At 36.1% G+C, this 17,913-nt stretch overlaps 1 protein-coding gene across 1 annotated transcript in view; it reads left to right on the top strand.

The window, feature by feature from the left end:
• The window catches only part of LOC120073351 (uncharacterized), a 63,294-nt gene that overhangs the window by 10,855 nt on the left and 34,526 nt on the right, over positions 1-17,913 (top strand). Inside the window, exons 14-21 of the mRNA XM_039026145.2 lie at positions 11,248-12,243; positions 12,312-12,647; positions 13,625-13,883; positions 14,455-14,677; positions 14,798-15,185; positions 15,856-16,005; positions 16,083-16,304; positions 16,374-16,595. Of these exons, the coding sequence (XP_038882073.1) occupies positions 11,248-12,243; positions 12,312-12,647; positions 13,625-13,883; positions 14,455-14,677; positions 14,798-15,185; positions 15,856-16,005; positions 16,083-16,304; positions 16,374-16,595 (2,796 nt within the window). The remainder of the gene's footprint in view (positions 1-11,247; positions 12,244-12,311; positions 12,648-13,624; positions 13,884-14,454; positions 14,678-14,797; positions 15,186-15,855; positions 16,006-16,082; positions 16,305-16,373; positions 16,596-17,913) is intronic.

The following is a 17,913-nucleotide window of genomic DNA, read 5'->3' as shown; positions in this document are numbered from 1 at the left end:
TAATGTTATGGGGGGTGGATTTACATCAAGAACTTACCCTTGCCGTTTTGGAAAAAATTAGTCTTTGAAGCTATTGGTCATCAATTGGGTGGTTTAATGGAAATTTCTTAACAAACATTAAATTTTTTGGACTGCACCTCAGCTCTAATTAAAATTCAAAACAATTTATGTGGTTTCATCTCAGCAACCCTATCTATTGAAGATTCAAACTTGGGGAAATTCTTAGTCCATTTTGAAGGCAAGGATTCTCTGGTTGATCAGAGCAAACTTCTTCCCAATAAAAGTATCTTTCTGGAAAGTGACTTTTCAAATACCCTAGATATTTTTCGAATTAAAGCCACCATGGTAGATGAAGGATTCTCGGTGGAAATGTTTGACAGCAAAGCATCAGATGCAATTGAAGCTGAAGAGTTGCATATAGTCATAAACAAGTCTTTTTTCTAGCGAAATTTCATTGGAAAAAGGAATTGGCGGCTTGGTTTCAGAAAAAAACAATACATATCTCGGATATTGGAAAGGTTGCTATAATTAAAGCATTTATTCCCCCATCCACCCTCTCTCTCCTGAGTTTATGAGGAAAGAAGGACAGACATCACTAGACAAAGGAAAAGAGTCTATTCACTCACCCTCTTCTTTTACCAAGGAATGCAATTTTCAAGAAGGAAGTTCAAGGGACATACTTATTCGGCAAACAATTGAAGCAGACTCGGAAATTGAACAGTCACATCCTCATTCAAGTCTGACTCAAGCTCCTTCCTCAAAATCACAAGTACCAAGCTTTTATATGGAAGTGGAAGAACCAGATATCATTCATTCACCCTTAAAACCCGGTTATTAGAAGAGTAAATCCTCAGTTGATTCATTGCTAAATCACTCAACAAATCTGGAATTTTTGGAAGATATTTGTGTTCAATCTTTGGTTCCTCTAAGCGCCCCCCCCCCCAAAAAAAAAAAGACATTCTTCACCAATAATTACTAGCTCAAATTTCAACATTCCAGGATCAGAAGTCTACTTTGTCCATGGAACATTCTCCCAAGCTTACAAGAAGCAAACAACCCATGTTTCAGCCCAAGATTCAGATGATGAATCAATCAATGAGACAAATATCAGTGTAAGTAGTGAAAAACTCGATCAAGATTCCTTAGAAACAACAGTTGAAGAAGAAGGCTCACCTGATCATTTGTGGGAAGCTTATAGAGCTCTCTTCCTTCAACAACATTCCCCATTAAGAGCTACACAAGTTTCTCCTTCTTGAATTCCCTCTCACTTTTCCTCTTTAGTCATTGCGGGTGGCCTTCATGTGTAGGAAATTGCGCCCCCAAGGGAGGTGCCTCAAGCATGAAGATTATATCCTGGAACACCAGGGGTCTCAATGACAAATCCAAACAGATAGCCTTGAAGCACTTCTTCAAAATCAACATCTAAACTTAGTAATGATTCAAGAAACCAAATGTCTGGAGATTGATCAACAGTTAATAAAAGCGATTTGGAGCTCAAATGGAATAGGATGGATCTTGGTGGGAGCTTTTGGCAAATTTGGTGGGTTGCTACTCATGTGGGATGAAAGTAAAATCACTCCTTTGGAATTCCTCAAAGGAGGCTATTCACTTTTAATTAAATTCACAACTATTTGCAAGAATATTTGTTGGGTGACCAATGTCTATGGAGCTGCAGATTACAGAGAGAGAAGATTCCTTTGGCCAGAACTCACTTCCCTATCTTACTATTGTGTTGAACCATGGTGTTTAGGAGGAGACTTCAACATCACTAGATGGGTTCAAGAGGTTTCCTATTGGAAGAGTTACAAGAGGAATGAAGAAATTTGACAAGTTTATAGAAGGGACAGGGCTGCTAGAAATTCTCCTTTCCAATGGCAAATTCACTTGGTCACTAGGTGGAAACTCCAATTCCCATTCTCTTATTGGTAGATTTTGAATTACTAAGGAATGGGATGAACTATTTGATAATTCCAGAGTTAGCAGGAAAGAAAGAATCTTCTTGGACTATTTTCCTCTAATGCTAGAAGCCAGAACTTTCAATTGGGGTTCCTCTCCCTTTCGTTTTGCAACAACTAGGTTGTCCATTGTAGATTGTTCGGAGGCCATTACACATTCCTTAGAAGCTGACCAATCTAGTGGCTGGGTTGGATTCAAAATAAGTTTAAAGTCGTGAAATTTGAAAGAGGTTCTTAAGGCTTGGTTTGCTAATTTTGAAAAGGAAAGGAAGCGTAAGGAGAAAGATTTGCTTTCTGAGTTAGATTTTTTTGACTCGAAGGTTGAAAGAGAAGCTTTGCACCATTTGAGCTAGATATACGTCTTGCTATCAAAGGGGTTCTGATGAATTTGTATTTTCTTGAAGAAAGAAACCTAATTCAAAAAAGTAAATTGGATTGGCTGAAGCTGGGAGATGAGAATACCAACTTTTTTCACAGATTTTTTTCAGCAAAGAGAAGAAGGAACCTGATTACAAAAATTTTATCAAACAGCGGGGAAGTCATACATTCCTTTCGAGATATAGAGTCAGAAATTTTGAGTTTTTTCTCTTCCTTATACCCTAGAATATTTGGCCGTTTTTCCTTCAAAAATCAGATTGAAGCAAGCTTCAGCAGCCCAGAATGCAATTTTAATTGCTCCTTTTAATGATGAGGAAATTAAACATGCCTTAACCGTCCTTGGAAAAAACAAGGCCCCCGGTCCTGATGGATATACAGTTGAATTTTTCCTTAAATATTGGTCTAGTTTTTAGAATGACTTCCGGAAAATGTTTGAGGAATTTCACAAAAATGGGAAGATAAATGCTTGCAACAAGGAAAATTTTATTTACCTCATCCCAAAGAAGGAAGAATCACTTTATGTTAAAGATTTTAGGCCAATAAGCCTAACCACATCCTCTGACAAAATTCTAACCAAAGTCTTTGCTGAGAGAATGAAAAAGGTAATGCTCAGCATTATATCAAACACATAGAGTGCTTTCATTGGGAGAAGACAAATACTATACCCGGTCCTCATTGCCAACGAAGCTGTAGAGGAACATCGAGCAAAGAAGAAGAAGGGTGGGATCCTAAAGCTAGATTTAGAGAAGGCATTTGATCGTGGGATTGGTCATTTCTTGAAAAAATCCATGCTCTAATGGGATTTCATGCAAAATGGGTTGCATAAATAACCCAAAGTTCTCAGTCTCTATTAATGGAAGACCAAGAGGCCCCATTCTTGATACAAGGGGAATTCGCCAAGGGGACCCCTTTATCACCCTTTCTTATTCATCATAGTAAGTGAAGTTCTTAATGCTCTTATTGATAGAACACATGATAGTGGTTTGTTTGAAGGCTTTTTGGTAGGAAAAGACAAGGTTCACTTGTCAATTTTGCAATTTGCGGATGACCCACTATTATTTTGCAAATATGATGAAAACATGCTGGACAAACTTATTCAAACAATTGGTTTCTTTGAATGGTGTTCGGGGCAAAAGGTAAACTAGGATAAATCTGCTTCGTATGGAGTCAACATTGATGAAGATACACTGATTTCAACCTCCACAAGACTCAATTGCAAAGCTGGAAACTACCTTTTACTTACTTAGGATTACCCCTTGGTGGATATTTGAAACAAAAGTCTCTTTGGCAGCCAATTGTGGACAAGATCCACATGAAGCTTGATCGTTGGAAGAGGTACAACCTATCTAGAGGGGGAGGATTAACCTTATGTAATGCTGTCTTGGCAAATTTTCCAACCTATTACATATCCATTTTCCAAATGCCTTGCTCCATAATTTCTGAAATTGAGAGGATAATGAACAATTTTTTCTGGGAAGGTCAGAAGGGTAGCAAAATAAATCATTTGGTTAAATGGGAGAAAGTCTCTAAAGCCTTGGATGATGGTGGCCTCGGAATTGGTAACCTACAGAATAGGAACTTAGCATTATTGTTGAAATGGAATTGGCGCTTTCTAAAAGAACACAACTCATTATGGAGCAAAGTTGTAAAAAGCATTCATGGAGTGGACCCTCATTTTTGGCACAGCTTGGGGAAACATGGCTCGAGTCTAAGGAGCCCTTGGATTAGCATATCCAAGACATGGATCAAGTTTGATTTGTTTGCAACTTTCAAATCGGGAAATGGAACCGACATTTACTTTTGGCTTGACCCATGGTGCCCCAACATTGCTTTCAAAGAAAGCTTCCCTCATTTCTACCGTGTTGCTACAATGCCTAAAGGTAACATTAGTGAACATTGGGACCCGGAAATTTGCTTTTGGAATCTGTTAATTCGTAGTCCTCTAAAGGATGATGAATTCTCAGAATTCCAGCAATTAATGGGCTGTCTGGAAGGCAAAAAATCAACCCAAAGGGTTGATACAAGGGTGTGGTCATTGAATTCGTCGGGGGGATTTTAAGTAAAATCCTTATCAAAGCACTTGAACTCATCTTCCCCTTTGGAAAAAGAGCTTTTTCAGGCCCTCTGGAAGTCTAAAAGCCCAAGAAAAATCAACATTCTGGTTTGGGCTTTAATTTTTGGATCTCTTAATTGCTCTGAAGTGTTGCAACACAAACTTCAATCTCATTATCTTTCACCCACCATCTGACATTTATGCCTAGCAAGTAGGGAAGACTTACAACATGTGTTTTTTTTTTTTTATTGTCCTTATTCAAGAAAATGCTGGAGGAATCTCTTTTCATATTTCAATCTACATTGGGTATTTGGACCGAACATTCACAGTAATGTTTCCCATATTTTGACTGGACTGATCTTGTCTTCTAAGATACAAATTCTTTGGTCAAATGTGGTTAAAGCTTTAGTTTCAGAATTATGGTTTGTACGAAACTAAAGAGTATTCCGCAACAAGGCTACCAAATGGTCAGACGGATTTGGATCAGCCCGCCTATTAGCTTCCTTTTGGTGCTCTCAATCTAAGTTTTTTTTGCTGATTATTCTATCCAAGACATTTGCTTCAACTGGAATGCTTTTATATCTTCTTTGTAAATATTAATAGTCCCTGATTTTGTTTGATAGTTTCATCTTGTAAATGGATATGATGATGGTGCTATGGGGGTGTCAACCTACATGAGATGTCCTGGTGCACTTACTGATCCATTGAGCTCCTAATTATTATTATTTCGAGCTTTGTATTTTGAGCAATAGTTTCTTTTCGTTATATCAATGAAAAGTTTATTTCTGTTTAAAAAAAATATATTCATGGAAAATTGCCCAAACTAACCCAAAACCCAAAAAATTCTATGTAATTGATCTCTTTTTTAGAAACATGTCTTTTGACCTATTGAACCCACTTTACCCTTAGGTTTAAATGAATCACTTCTCACTTCTTTTTGGGTTTCTTCTCATCTTACCAAAACATCATATGATGTAAGAAGAATAGGGGTTAATTGGGTAATTAGACAATATTCTATGTTAATTTCCCTTTTTACTCCCACTTGTAATAAAACTCTATAAATAGGAGCCTTCCCCTCTTGTATGAAACACTTTATCATTCTAATAAAAGATCCACAATCTTGATTATTGGGTAGAATTCTCCTTTTATCTCCTTTAGGAAACACGATCAAGAAAGGTTGATTCAAGAACATCAATGGATGAGTCCTATACCCACGACGAGATTGAAACATGTCCAAAAATCCAACAAAATGACTACTTTGATCTCGTAGCATTGGAGGAAATAAAGAAAACAACAAAAGAAATTCAACGTTCATTGGGGAAAATGACTCAACATATTGGTCGACTATCAATTCATTTGCAAGAGTTCAATAACGGATTGATTTTATATACCGAAGAAAAAACAAAGGAATCACAGTTGGAAAATTTTCAAATAGAAAATTTTGAAGATAAAATCGAAGAAAAACAAGAATTTGAAGATGTTGATTTGGAAATAGTTGTAAGTGAAGAAGAAAAATCCAACGAAGAAGATGGAAAAGAAGTATCGAACACCGAGCAAGAATTGAACAAGAACAGCGGAAATGGATCATCAAACTGTCGAAGAACTTGATCCAAATGATAAAGAAGACACGATTCTTGTACGAGTCTCTTTGGAAGGTGGTTTTTTAGTGATTGGTCATTTGAGTATGGTTTTCAATGATCTTGAAGGAAACTTTTTTTTTTTTTTTTTTTTGGGGTTTATGGCCGATGGAGAAATTCATCTGTTGATGGCAATATTGGATTTTTTGTCTCGAATTTATTACTCTGATCATAAAATTTTTGTTCAAAATGTAGGTTGGTTTGGTCATACTCCGTTGAATAAGTTTATTTCATCCCTTGTTTGCCTCATAATTTTTTTCTTTTTAAAACTCGAGGACGAGTTTTCTTTTTGGAGGGGTAGAATGATGTAAGAAGAATAGGGGTTAATTGGGTAATTAGGTAATATTCTATGTTAATTTCTCCTTTTACTCCACTTGTAATAGAACTCTATAAATAGGAGCCTTCCTCTTTTGTATGAAACACAATATCATTCTAATAAAAGATCCACAATCTTGATTTTTGGAGGATTACTCCCCGAGGCTACTTAGGCTACATCGTCACATACCAAAAATGATCCAAGTTTAAACTTTGTAAAGCCATTTAAAACTAAAGATGCTTTAACATTTTGCTCAATTTGTAAGCATGATTAGAAAGAACGAAAAAAAAAATGTATGAAAATGAGTGGTCATTTAGCTAAAACGGAGTTGTATCAACGAAGATATGACCAACACAAAATTATCGTTTGCACAGGGAAGGTGCGATCGCTGACCTTGGGTGTACAATTTCTAAGTTCTCACTTTACAATTTTGTTTAGGTCATATATTCGTCGATACAACTTCGTTTTAGCTAAATGATCGCTCGTTTCATACGTTTTTTTGTGTTCTTTACATCCATTATTGTAAAAATTGCAAAATCTAACAAAATATTGAATATAAATGACCTTACAACATTTAAACTTAGATAAATTGCAAGGAGAGAACTCAGCCATCACGAACTCGAGGTCAGTGATCGTGCAAATGAGAATTTAACATGATTGGTTGCCGTTTTGGTAATTTCAACCAGAGATAAGGTTAGTAGAAGGCCAAAAGGGTTTTTTTTTCCCTTCTTTTCATTATTACAGGGAGATTTGATAAGACTACTATACAAAGAGTAAATCTACCACCACGAGATCCAAGTAAAACACTTTCGTTTATCCTTTTATTTTTTGAAAAGGAAACAAACCTCTTCATTGAATTAATGTAATGAGACTAATAAAGAGTAAGTCTACCACCACAAGAAGGCCAAAAGAATTGCGTTTTTAAAATCTAGGTCAGATTTCATTTGCACCCCCTATTTTGGGCTATCAATACAAAAATCCTCAAGAAAAACTCATCCTGCTCCAGGCTTAATTTCTAAAGATGTGTTTTTTGAACAAGAAACTAAGCTTTTCTTTTCTTTTTTTTTGGAAACTGAAACGAACTTTTCCCTCATATAATAAAAAGAGCAATAGCTCAAAGTACAAAGAAACATACAATGAGACATCTATATCAAAACGGATCAGTAGGCACACTGGGCCATTTTAACTAGGTTGACACAACCTTTAGTACCTTCAACATATCCACACCAATTAACATCCTAATCAAATAATAGATTTCTTTGACTAATACATCATAAGATTTAATGCGTTCAGATGCTAGTAAACTGGAGATAAAAACATTCCAATTTAAGTGCATGTATTGGATGGAGTAATCTTTGAAGTGTTTGGATTATGAGCACCATGAGGAAGCAAGAAGCCGTGCTGGCCGAAATCTGTTATCCAATCTAAGGCTTTGTTTTAGAAGACTCTTTGGTTGCGTTCGAACCAAAGTTCTGATAGCATAGCTTTAATTGCATTTGACTAGTATTTGAGTTTGGATGATAATGAGGGGTCTCTCAACACTAGGGAAACATTATCACAAAATGAATGGCCAAAGACCCATACCACATTAAAGTACGGAAAAAATTTCTACTAGCAATTTCTAGAGAAGGGACAGTAAAAAACAAGTGTTGAAGATCTTGACTGCTTGCTAAACAAAAGGGACAGCTTGTTGGGGATAAGTAGTGGTCCTGGAACTTTTGCTGGAGAATAGCCCAGCAGTTGAGGGATTTCCATAGAGCTTTGAACAGATTCTTTCCCAGTGGAGCTAAAGTGTTCAGGTATTTTGATAGAGATTTAACAATGTACCCAGATGAGACTAATGAACAGAGCCTATGATCTAAACTTTTCATTGAATAAATAAAAAGAGACTAATGTCCAAAGATGCAAACTCCATTACGGAGGGAAAAAGAACCAAAGGGAACAAAAGAACAACCATTATAGAGACCCGCTAAAGAACAAAAAGTAGTAGAGAAACTCATACAATGAATAAACATTGAAAGAAGAAAACAAAGAAAATTGCACAACACAAAAAGGAGGATCTTAGAAAATTGAGCCAAAGACAACCCCAAAGAATAAAAAAACTCCTGAACAAAGGTGAAAAGAAATAACTGGGGAAACACTGAAAGAACACCAAGGAGAAATGCAGAACCGAGCCCAAAATCATCAAGAGAGAACCTTTGAACCCAAACCTCAAGAAAACCGACAAGAGGAATTGCACGCATCTCAAGATCACAAGTTTCAATAAGAGATGGCAATTTGCCATGCACTGATGCTCTCTTTTTAAGCTCTTTGGGATTTTTCCATCCAAGATATTTATCTGAACTGGGGGCGTTTGTTTTTTCAGCTTAGCTTATTTTTATGTCTTATGTCTTAGAATGTTGTTCTTGATAATATGTTTGTCTCATGTTTTACTTTGGAGCATTATTTTCTTTTCATTAATTCAATGAAAAGTTAGGTTTCCTTTTAAAAATAAAATTTTCAATGCACTGATGAATGGGGAGGTTGAGGGATCACATTTTCACTTTCTTGAAATAATGACACTAATGATACCTGAGTTTTCCATTGAAGCATGCAAAAAATTTGGTGATTTGATGAATAAATCATCAATAGGCAATGAACAACTATGTTGAGACGACTTTCTAATACAAAGAATGTCGAACGGATTTGAAAGGTCTTTTAGATCCATATCCATAGTACTCTTATAGAACATTAAGATAAAGGATAATCAATGAAAGCAATATCCCCAAATCAAATGAAAGAATCTCCCTTTTAGGATCAACGATTTCAATTGGAGTAGTGGTGAAACCACAAAGGTTCTTATGAATTTCAATATAAACGGGAAAAGAGTTATGGATCCTCTTAACCATTGCATTTTTGCTGTGTAGATTGGTGATGGTACGCAAGTGCATGCATCAAGTGATAGTATGGTTAAACGGTCTTGAGGGACTGAGTATCGTCCTCAGGATCAAACATTATAAATTTGTTTAGCTATTTTAGAATCGTGTCAATTTTATCTAAGGAATGGAAATTAAGTGATTGATTTGAATTTTTAAATTAAAAGTAAAGTAAGAAAACAAAGGTTGAACTTCAATGGATAAAAGCTTTCTAGGGTGTCGATTTCATTAATTACTTCATTAAATCATTCATTAAATCATGCAAAGGTTCTACAAAATCTTGTGATATTGAGATTTTTAAATCTAGAATCTTAGCTCCAGTTTATTATTTTTCAACAATAAACATCTTCTACAAATTTACTTGATTACTAATTTTTTGAAACCAAAATAAGAAGCATGACATTAAGCAAAGTCATGAGCAACTTTTATTATCAACCTAACTAATTTCATGAGAGATTCATAATGATTCAATACTATAAGTTCAATTAAACATGCGATCTATCTAATTGAATATTCAACCTAACATGCATCGATGGCCAATCAACACAATATTGATAAACATTCAATTGCAAAATTTCCGTAAAATAACTATGCATCAATTTTAAATCCATAAGAAAATCCATCAACACCCTAGAACTAAAGAGTTTAGTCGCTGATGGTTGATAAATACATACTTCCATACAATTTGACAAGCTAAAAATATAAAGAGAATGAAAGGAATGAAGAACTACTATCGAAGTGTTATGTCGTCGTTGGAATCCTTTAAACACACCTTGGTTTTCACCTCGGGATCTCGAACAACCTCTAAAATAATTTCTCACACTCTCTATTCTCTTTTGTAGCACAAACTCACTTTTAGGGCCCTGAATTTCGTGATTGGAGGTTGCTGAAAAGCCCTAATATTTATAGAGAATTTTCCAAAACTGTTAAAATTTTCCAAAAATAACTCTAGCACTGCGGCGCTCCCTGTGCGTGGCCCTCAGCAGACTTCCTTTAGTTGCACTACCGTGTGGCACTTCTCCTAGTGCTGTAGCGCTCTTGGACAGCCCTGCAGCACTGTGCGCGACGCTGCGCAGACCTCGATTATATGACCTTTTGTGAATCGCGTCGTGCCATGGTGCTTCCCCTTTTTTCATTCTATGAATGTTGCTGAGGTGCACGCCGTAGAGCGTTGCAGCGTTGCCATGTTTTTGGATAACTTGTCATTTTCTCTCTTTCTCTTGGGGGTTTGGTTCTTTTGACTCCCGAATCACGTTTTCTTGCTAAATTCCTGAAAAACACTAGCAAACAACTTCAAATCTAACAAAAAGGCCTCTAAATAAGAGGGAAAGAAAGCACTTTTCAAGTGCTTTTCAATTGGGGAGTGCTTTGTAGTACTTCAAAGTTTTTACGGGACTTTAGGAGTAGTTTTCCTTGTGACAATATGATCTTAGCTGAAGCATTAGTCTCAAGCTTAGAAGTTGTTGTCTATTTTGGTTATATAGCTGTTTTCAAGGGAGATCTGGATAGAAAGAAATAGCAAAGTTTTTTTTTTATGGAGAAGAGAGAGACAGTCAAGTGAAATTTGAGATTGGTTGTGGTTTTATGTCTGCAATTGGCTGTCGCTAAAGAACTTTGTGACTTTCTTTTCTATCTTGGTCAGTAGGAGAGTTTTTCTTATTCCCCTAGTCTTCTTATTGTTGAGGTCTCTGATGGTCATACATTCTCCCTTCTTTAGTACAGATGTGTGTTTTAATTGCATGCTTATGGACATCTACTGATCCTACCCGTTATCACATTTGAAATACAAATGGTGTATGGTTTTAATTTTTGTATATTTCTGGTTATTTATATGTTCATTATGATTGTTAATATTGATGTTGTTTTTCTTCGCCATTCATATTTTTTTTCTTTCGTTTTGTCACGTTAATTGTTCTACCTAGACGGGAATGTATTCCTATAGCCCATTACGCTAATGTCTGCCACTTCTCTAATTAGAAGGATTTTTTTGCAGGCTGATTTGGGCGTGAAGACAAAAACCCAACTTATGGCTGAAAAATCTGTTTTCAAGCTTTTATTGATGACCATTATTGCTGCTGGTTCAGAGGAGGATCTCCATGAACCGAAGGATGATTTTGTGCTTAATGTATGTCGCCATTTTGCTATACTATTCCATATTGATTCTTCTCTAAATAATCCTCCAGTTGCATCTGCGTCACTTGGGAGTACTTTGCTTCCCTCAAATGTTAATGCCAATTCCAGATTAAAAAGCAGTGCCTGTTGTAACCTCAAAGAGTTAGATCCTCTCATTTTTTTGGATGCATTGGTTGAGGTGCTGGCAGATGAAAACAGGCTCCATGCAAAAGCTGCTTTGAATGCTCTAAATTTGTTCTCTGAAATGCTTCTTTTCCTTTGTCGTGGAAAACAAACTGATGTAATGATGACAAGAGGGCCCGGCACACCAATGAGTGTTTCCAGTCCCATGAGCCCTGTATATTCGCCACCTCCAAGTGTCCGTATTCCAGTTTTTGAGCAATTTTTGCCACGGCTTTTGCATTGTTGTTATGGCTGTACTTGGCAAGCCCAAATGGGTGGTGTTATGGGACTTGGTGCTTTAGTTGGGAAGGTTACTGTTGAAACTCTTTGCCATTTTCAAGTAAAAATTGTACGAGGTCTGGTATATGTTCTGAAAAGGCTACCTGTTTATGCTAGTAAGGAGCAAGAGGAGACTAGCCAAGTACTTAATCATGTTCTTCGTGTTGTGAATAATGTTGATGAAGCAAACAGTGAGCCACGCAGACAAAGCTTTCAAGGGGTAGTAGATGTCCTTGCTTCTGAGTTGTTTAATCCCAATTCATCAACTATTGTGAGAAAGAATGTACAGTCGTGCTTAGCTCTTTTGGCCAGTAGGACTGGTAGTGAGGTGTCTGAGTTGCTTGAACCGCTGTATCAACCTTTGCTCCAGCCTCTCTTATTGCGACCACTTCGGTTGAAGACTATCGATCAACAGGTCTTGAATTGCTGCTTGTTATTTAAGTAGTTTACTTTGTTTCTATGTTAACTTGCTCTGATCTACAGGTTGGAACTGTTACAGCCTTGAATTTCTGCTTGGCACTAAGGCCGCCTCTTTTGAAGTTGACTCAGGAGTTGGTTAACTTTCTGCAAGAAGCTTTGCAAATAGCTGAGGCAGATGAAACTGTATGGGTTGTAAAGTTTATGAACCCAAAAATAGCCACATCATTGAACAAGCTCCGAACAGCTTGCATTGAGTTATTATGTACCACCATGGCATGGGCAGATTTTAAAACTCCCAATCATTCTGAATTGCGTGCAAAGATTATCTCAATGTTTTTCAAGTCATTGACATGTCGGACTCCAGAAGTAGTTGCTGTTGCGAAGGAGGGGTTAAGACAGGTTGCCTTTCACTTGTTTTATTGTCAATATGTTCTGTTTTCTGTTATCATTAGAACGTCTAAGTACGTTCGTTAAATACAAGTGAAGTCTAATCTCAATGCTTAAGCAAGAATCCACTTATTCATATCTAGCCTAATGGTGATATGCACAGGGTGAAATAATTTTTTATTTATTTTGCTGAATATGATCAGAAGCAACTGTGGTTATTTGTTTTTGGTTAAATTATACAACATATTTCTGAACTTTGGGGGTAGGTTTCACTTATAATATATTCCTAGAATGTTTCATTTTAACTTTTAAACTTTGAAATTATTTCAAAAAGTACCATTGGGAATTTTTCCTCAATGACTCATTGCAAAAATTGAGGTTTAAATAGCATCATTTACTACTCAATTTCAACTTAGTTTGAAGATTAGATTTTTGTTGCCATTCATTTTAACTCAAAAGATAATGTTGACATGATTTATTACATCATTCCGAAAGTTAATTTTTCACACATGAGCTATCACTTCAATTTACATGAATGATATTGTAGATGATGTTATATATGTGTTCCAATTTTTACACATCAGCTGGCTTGCCAATTTTCATTCATCATCTCAATAAAAGAAATTTTCTGGGTATTTCTTGGAACACTTTGATAGTTGAAGGGTTAAAAGGGAATTTCTAAAAGTTCAAGGGTATTTTATTTAATTTAACCATTATTTTTTTGAAAATTATTTTAATTTATTATAAATTTAAATTTTAATGCATTGTTGGGTTAAATTGCAATCTTAGGAGCTTAATTGCAGTATATACAAGTTGGTGGCATAGACGGTCATTGATATTAAAAAAAAAAAAAAAATGAATAGGTGAAGGGAAGTTAGGAATACAATAGAGTTTTTAGTTAGACCTTATGAAGTGTTATATTTTATGGGCTGTTTTGGAGAGTGTCTGTATATGTATCGTTTTAGGATTTACTCCTTGTTTCTGTATAGGTGATTAATCAGCAAAGGATGCCCAAAGATCTGCTACAAGGTAGTCTTAGACCTATTCTGGTGAACCTGGCACACACCAAAAATCTTAGCATGCCTCTTCTTCAAGGTCTTGCTCGCCTTCTTGAACTTTTGGCCAGTTGGTTTAACGTTACGTTGGGAGGCAAACTGTTAGAACATCTCAAGAAATGGTTGGAGCCTGAAAAACTTGCACAAAGTCAGAAAGCATGGAAGGCAGGTGAAGAACCAAAAATTGCAGCAGGTAAACTTTTTAGGAAAGATGCCTTATACATATTGAATAGATGGTAAAATTGATACCTCAATATTTTGAAAGGGAAAATAGAAGTCCAGGAACCAACCAATAAATTGCACAAGAATCAACCAACAAAATAAAAATGCTCAAATCCATCTAGAATAGTACCCAAACTCAGACGCAAAATCAAACCGATAAAAGGTACCCAAACTTTATATCAAAATGTTCAACCTCACCTAAGAAGCATCTAATGGAATTAAAAAATTAAGATCTATGGAAATTCCCTCGTCTAGCCTCGAGAGGGGCCAAAAGTTAGGTACAAATCTTCAAAAGAAAAGAGAAGAAAATCTTGGAAAACATGAAAATTCAACTAATGGAAGGATTTATTTTACCACTCATATAGTTCACAATTTGATTCGATAAAATTAGAACTTTATGGTCAAAATTGAACTAAGGCAAGTTCAAGGGCAAAACCTGAATTTCCCCATAGTTCTTTCTTGTGTCTTATGGAGTTACTTAAATACTTACTCCCCCTAGCGTAGGTCGCTGATTAACTAATGTTAGTGTTTTCTCCTTCCAGCTATCATTGAACTTTTTCATCTGCTTCCCATGGCTGCATCCAAGTTTCTTGACGAACTAGTAACATTGACTATTGATTTGGAAGGAGCTCTTCCCCCAGGACAAGTGTATAGTGAAGTCAACAGTCCTTACCGTGTTCCACTAATTAAATTTTTGAACCGATATGCACCGCTTGCTGTTGATTACTTCCTTGATCGACTTAGTGAACCAAAATACTTCAGACGGTAAGTTTGTGGATGTTGGGTTGTGTGTGGAGTTCCTCTCAAATGACAATCATAGAAAGCCTTACTCAAAACACAATATTGTTTCACCATTGTTTGTTCTGATTTTAGTTATGCTCGCAGGTTTATGTATATTATCCGATCAGATGCTGGCCAGCCTCTGAGAGAAGAACTTGCAAAATCACCACAAAAGATACTTGCTAGTGCCTTTCCAGAATTTGTACCTAAATCTGAAGCTGCTTTAACTCCAGGTTCATCAACCCCACCTGCTCCTTTATCAGGTGATGAAGGCCTTGTAACTCCTTCTGATGTCTCCGATCCACCATCTGCACCTTCAAGTGTGGTTTCCGATGCTTATTTTCGTGGTCTTGCACTTGTTAAAACTTTGGTCAAATTGATGCCTGGTTGGCTACAGAGCAATCGTGTAGTTTTTGATACTCTGGTACTTGTTTGGAAGTCACCTGCTAGAATAGCTCGATTGCGCAATGAGCAAGAGCTAAACCTAGTGCAAGTAAGATTATTAACTCTAAATGGCTGATGAATGTCTGAATTTATGGAAGAAATTAATGCCTACCTGTTTTCATTATTTTTACTTTTCTGAAATGTAACTTTTAGGCTGTGGATACATATCTTAATTGTTGGCTTAGAATGATTTATTACACTTCCATGTGGGATTGTTTGCTACTAACCTTATTTTCTTTCATTTACATCTTAAAGATCTCTCCGACTGTTAAGATATTGATTGCGTGTAGCCCATGTGTCACTATTTGTTTTAAAAATACACTGTAAACATTTTAACTCTTTTGGTCCATGGAATGCACAAAGTTCACGCATTAGTCGAGTTGTAAGTAGTGTCATTAGCAATATTTTTCCCAGTGTTTAGATGGACATACTTCAGAAATATAGACTGTTCAATTTGATATTTTATTTTTCTGTTCTGGAACCTTTATTCTTGATTAAGTCTCCAAAGAGTAGTCTCTATTTCTTCATGTTCCTCTTCCATTTCTTCTTCTATTTAGAATTTGTTCCATCAATGTCTAATGTATGATTTTTTTCTACTTTTTTCCTGCTTGAGTCGGTTGATAGGAAGATGCTTCATCAATTATTAAATGAGACCCACAATTTATATTTGATGTTTCTCTACAGCTGATTTTCTTAAATGTTGGAACATTATAATGTAGGTGAAAGAAAGCAAGTGGCTAGTAAAATGCTTCCTCAATTATCTGCGACATGAAAAAGCCGAAGTGAATGTGCTCTTTGACATACTTTCCATCTTTTTGTTTCACACTCGAATTGATTATACTTTTCTGAAGGAGTTTTATATCATCGAGGTAATATACTTCTCATTCTCTTTGTGAAGATTACTATTCTGTCTCCCACTGCATGCAATGATTGTTCTATCTCTTAGGTTGCTGAAGGATATCCACCGAACATGAAGAAAGCCCTCCTCTTACATTTTCTAAACCTGTTTCAATCCAAACAACTTGGTCATGATCATTTGGTGGTTGTAATGCAAATGCTAATTCTTCCTATGCTTGCTCATGCCTTCCAAAATGGGCAAAGTTGGGAGGTTGTAGATCAAGCCATAATTAAAACAATTGTCGACAAACTTCTTGATCCTCCAGAAGAGGTAATTTTACAATATATTGTTGTTTTATTTTCCCTTTAGTTTTCCCACTCATCTTAACTTCCTTTCTAGGTGACTGCTGAGTACGATGAGCCCTTGAGAATAGAACTTTTACAGCTGGCAACCTTACTTCTCAAGTATCTTCAGAGTGACCTGGTTCATCACAGGAAAGAACTAATCAAGTTTGGTTGGAACCATCTAAAAAGGGAAGATAGTGCCAGTAAGCAGTGGGCATTTGTGAATGTCTGCCATTTCTTGGAGGCCTATCAAGCACCTGAAAAAATTATCCTCCAGGTATTGCATTATAGATTGTAGAGATGGTTTTTGATACATCTTTTGCACAAATTATACCACTGTTATATGTAGGAAACTTCCTTTAAAGTTATCAGGGAAATCTCAAATAAACAAGGAAAGATAACAGTTTTTATATGAAGGAAAACGTATTGAGAAAAACTACCTTGTTTATCCTTCTGTTTCAGAAGTTACAATTTAGCTCTTCTGAGTTTAGGAAATAGTTCAACTGGGGCCGCTGTCTCACTAGCTACAGTATTGGGAGTTAAATTTTGCAATTTTTTATGCGGAACTGGTGAAGAGTTTATTCTAAATTACATATTATGGCTGATGTGGCATTTGGAAAGAATAGCTATTCTTCCCTCCCCTTCTCTTTCTTTCCTCTCAGACTCTGCAATCAAGTGTATTTCATCGTCCCCTTGAGCTGCGTACATGTTGAGGAAGTAAGCTTGAACTTTAGTTCTTCGTACTTGGTTAAGAAGAGCCTTAGTTGGAAGAGACTATTTGAAAGCTGGGCAGTGTAAATCAGAGTGGCGATCCTGGAATGCTATTAGAATATTATTAGAGTATTAAAGATATTTTAGTAATTAGCTGGCGATGTTATGGGTTATAAATAGAAGAACGAGGAAAGGTATTTGGTTAGAGGTTATAAATAGAAGAACGAGAAAAGGTAGCAGTTATAGAATTGTTCAGATGGTTTTAAGCTTGAGTTAGTATACTCAAGAAAGAGGAGATTCTAAGTACCTTGGATACTTGGGTTACTTGTAACTCTCATCTTTTATATTGTACTTCATTGTGGTTCTGTTTTGTATTCTATCAGAACCCCTCCTCAACCTTGTCTTTAATGATATCTTGGTCTAATGCAACATTTTCTATACTATTAAATAACCCTTTGCTGTATTGGTAATTGCCTGATTATTATATCATATTCCAGTCAGTCATTGATATTTTAAATTAGTATTTTACCCAACCACAGGCAAACACCAATTCCATGTGTACGCAAAACTTAAGGCCATGTAGTGGCAGCCTTGGACTTCAGTGACACATCACAAGTAGCTTTCAACGCACAATTCAAAGTCAGGAGCGGATAGTCATAAAAAACCTTTCAATAACCTCTCCCATAACCTTTGAGTATGGTAACTGTGATTGCACCAATGACAAATAGCAGGAGTGCAACAAAAAACCAAAAAATCAATAAATGAAACCGATCCAAACTGATCCACTGGTTTGGTTTGGTTTGGTTTTTTTTTTTTTTTGTATAAAACTAGACATCTTGGTTTGTATGTGGAGAAAACCAATCAAAACCGACCCAAATCGAGGG

This window comes from Benincasa hispida, chromosome 3, assembly GCF_027475165.1.
Source record: "Benincasa hispida cultivar pf3 chromosome 3, pf3_genome.v1.1, whole genome shotgun sequence".
Lineage (NCBI taxonomy): Eukaryota > Viridiplantae > Streptophyta > Magnoliopsida > Cucurbitales > Cucurbitaceae > Benincasa > Benincasa hispida.
The sequence above is the reverse complement of the archived record's forward strand: the minus strand, read 5'-3'. Positions and strand labels throughout refer to the sequence as shown.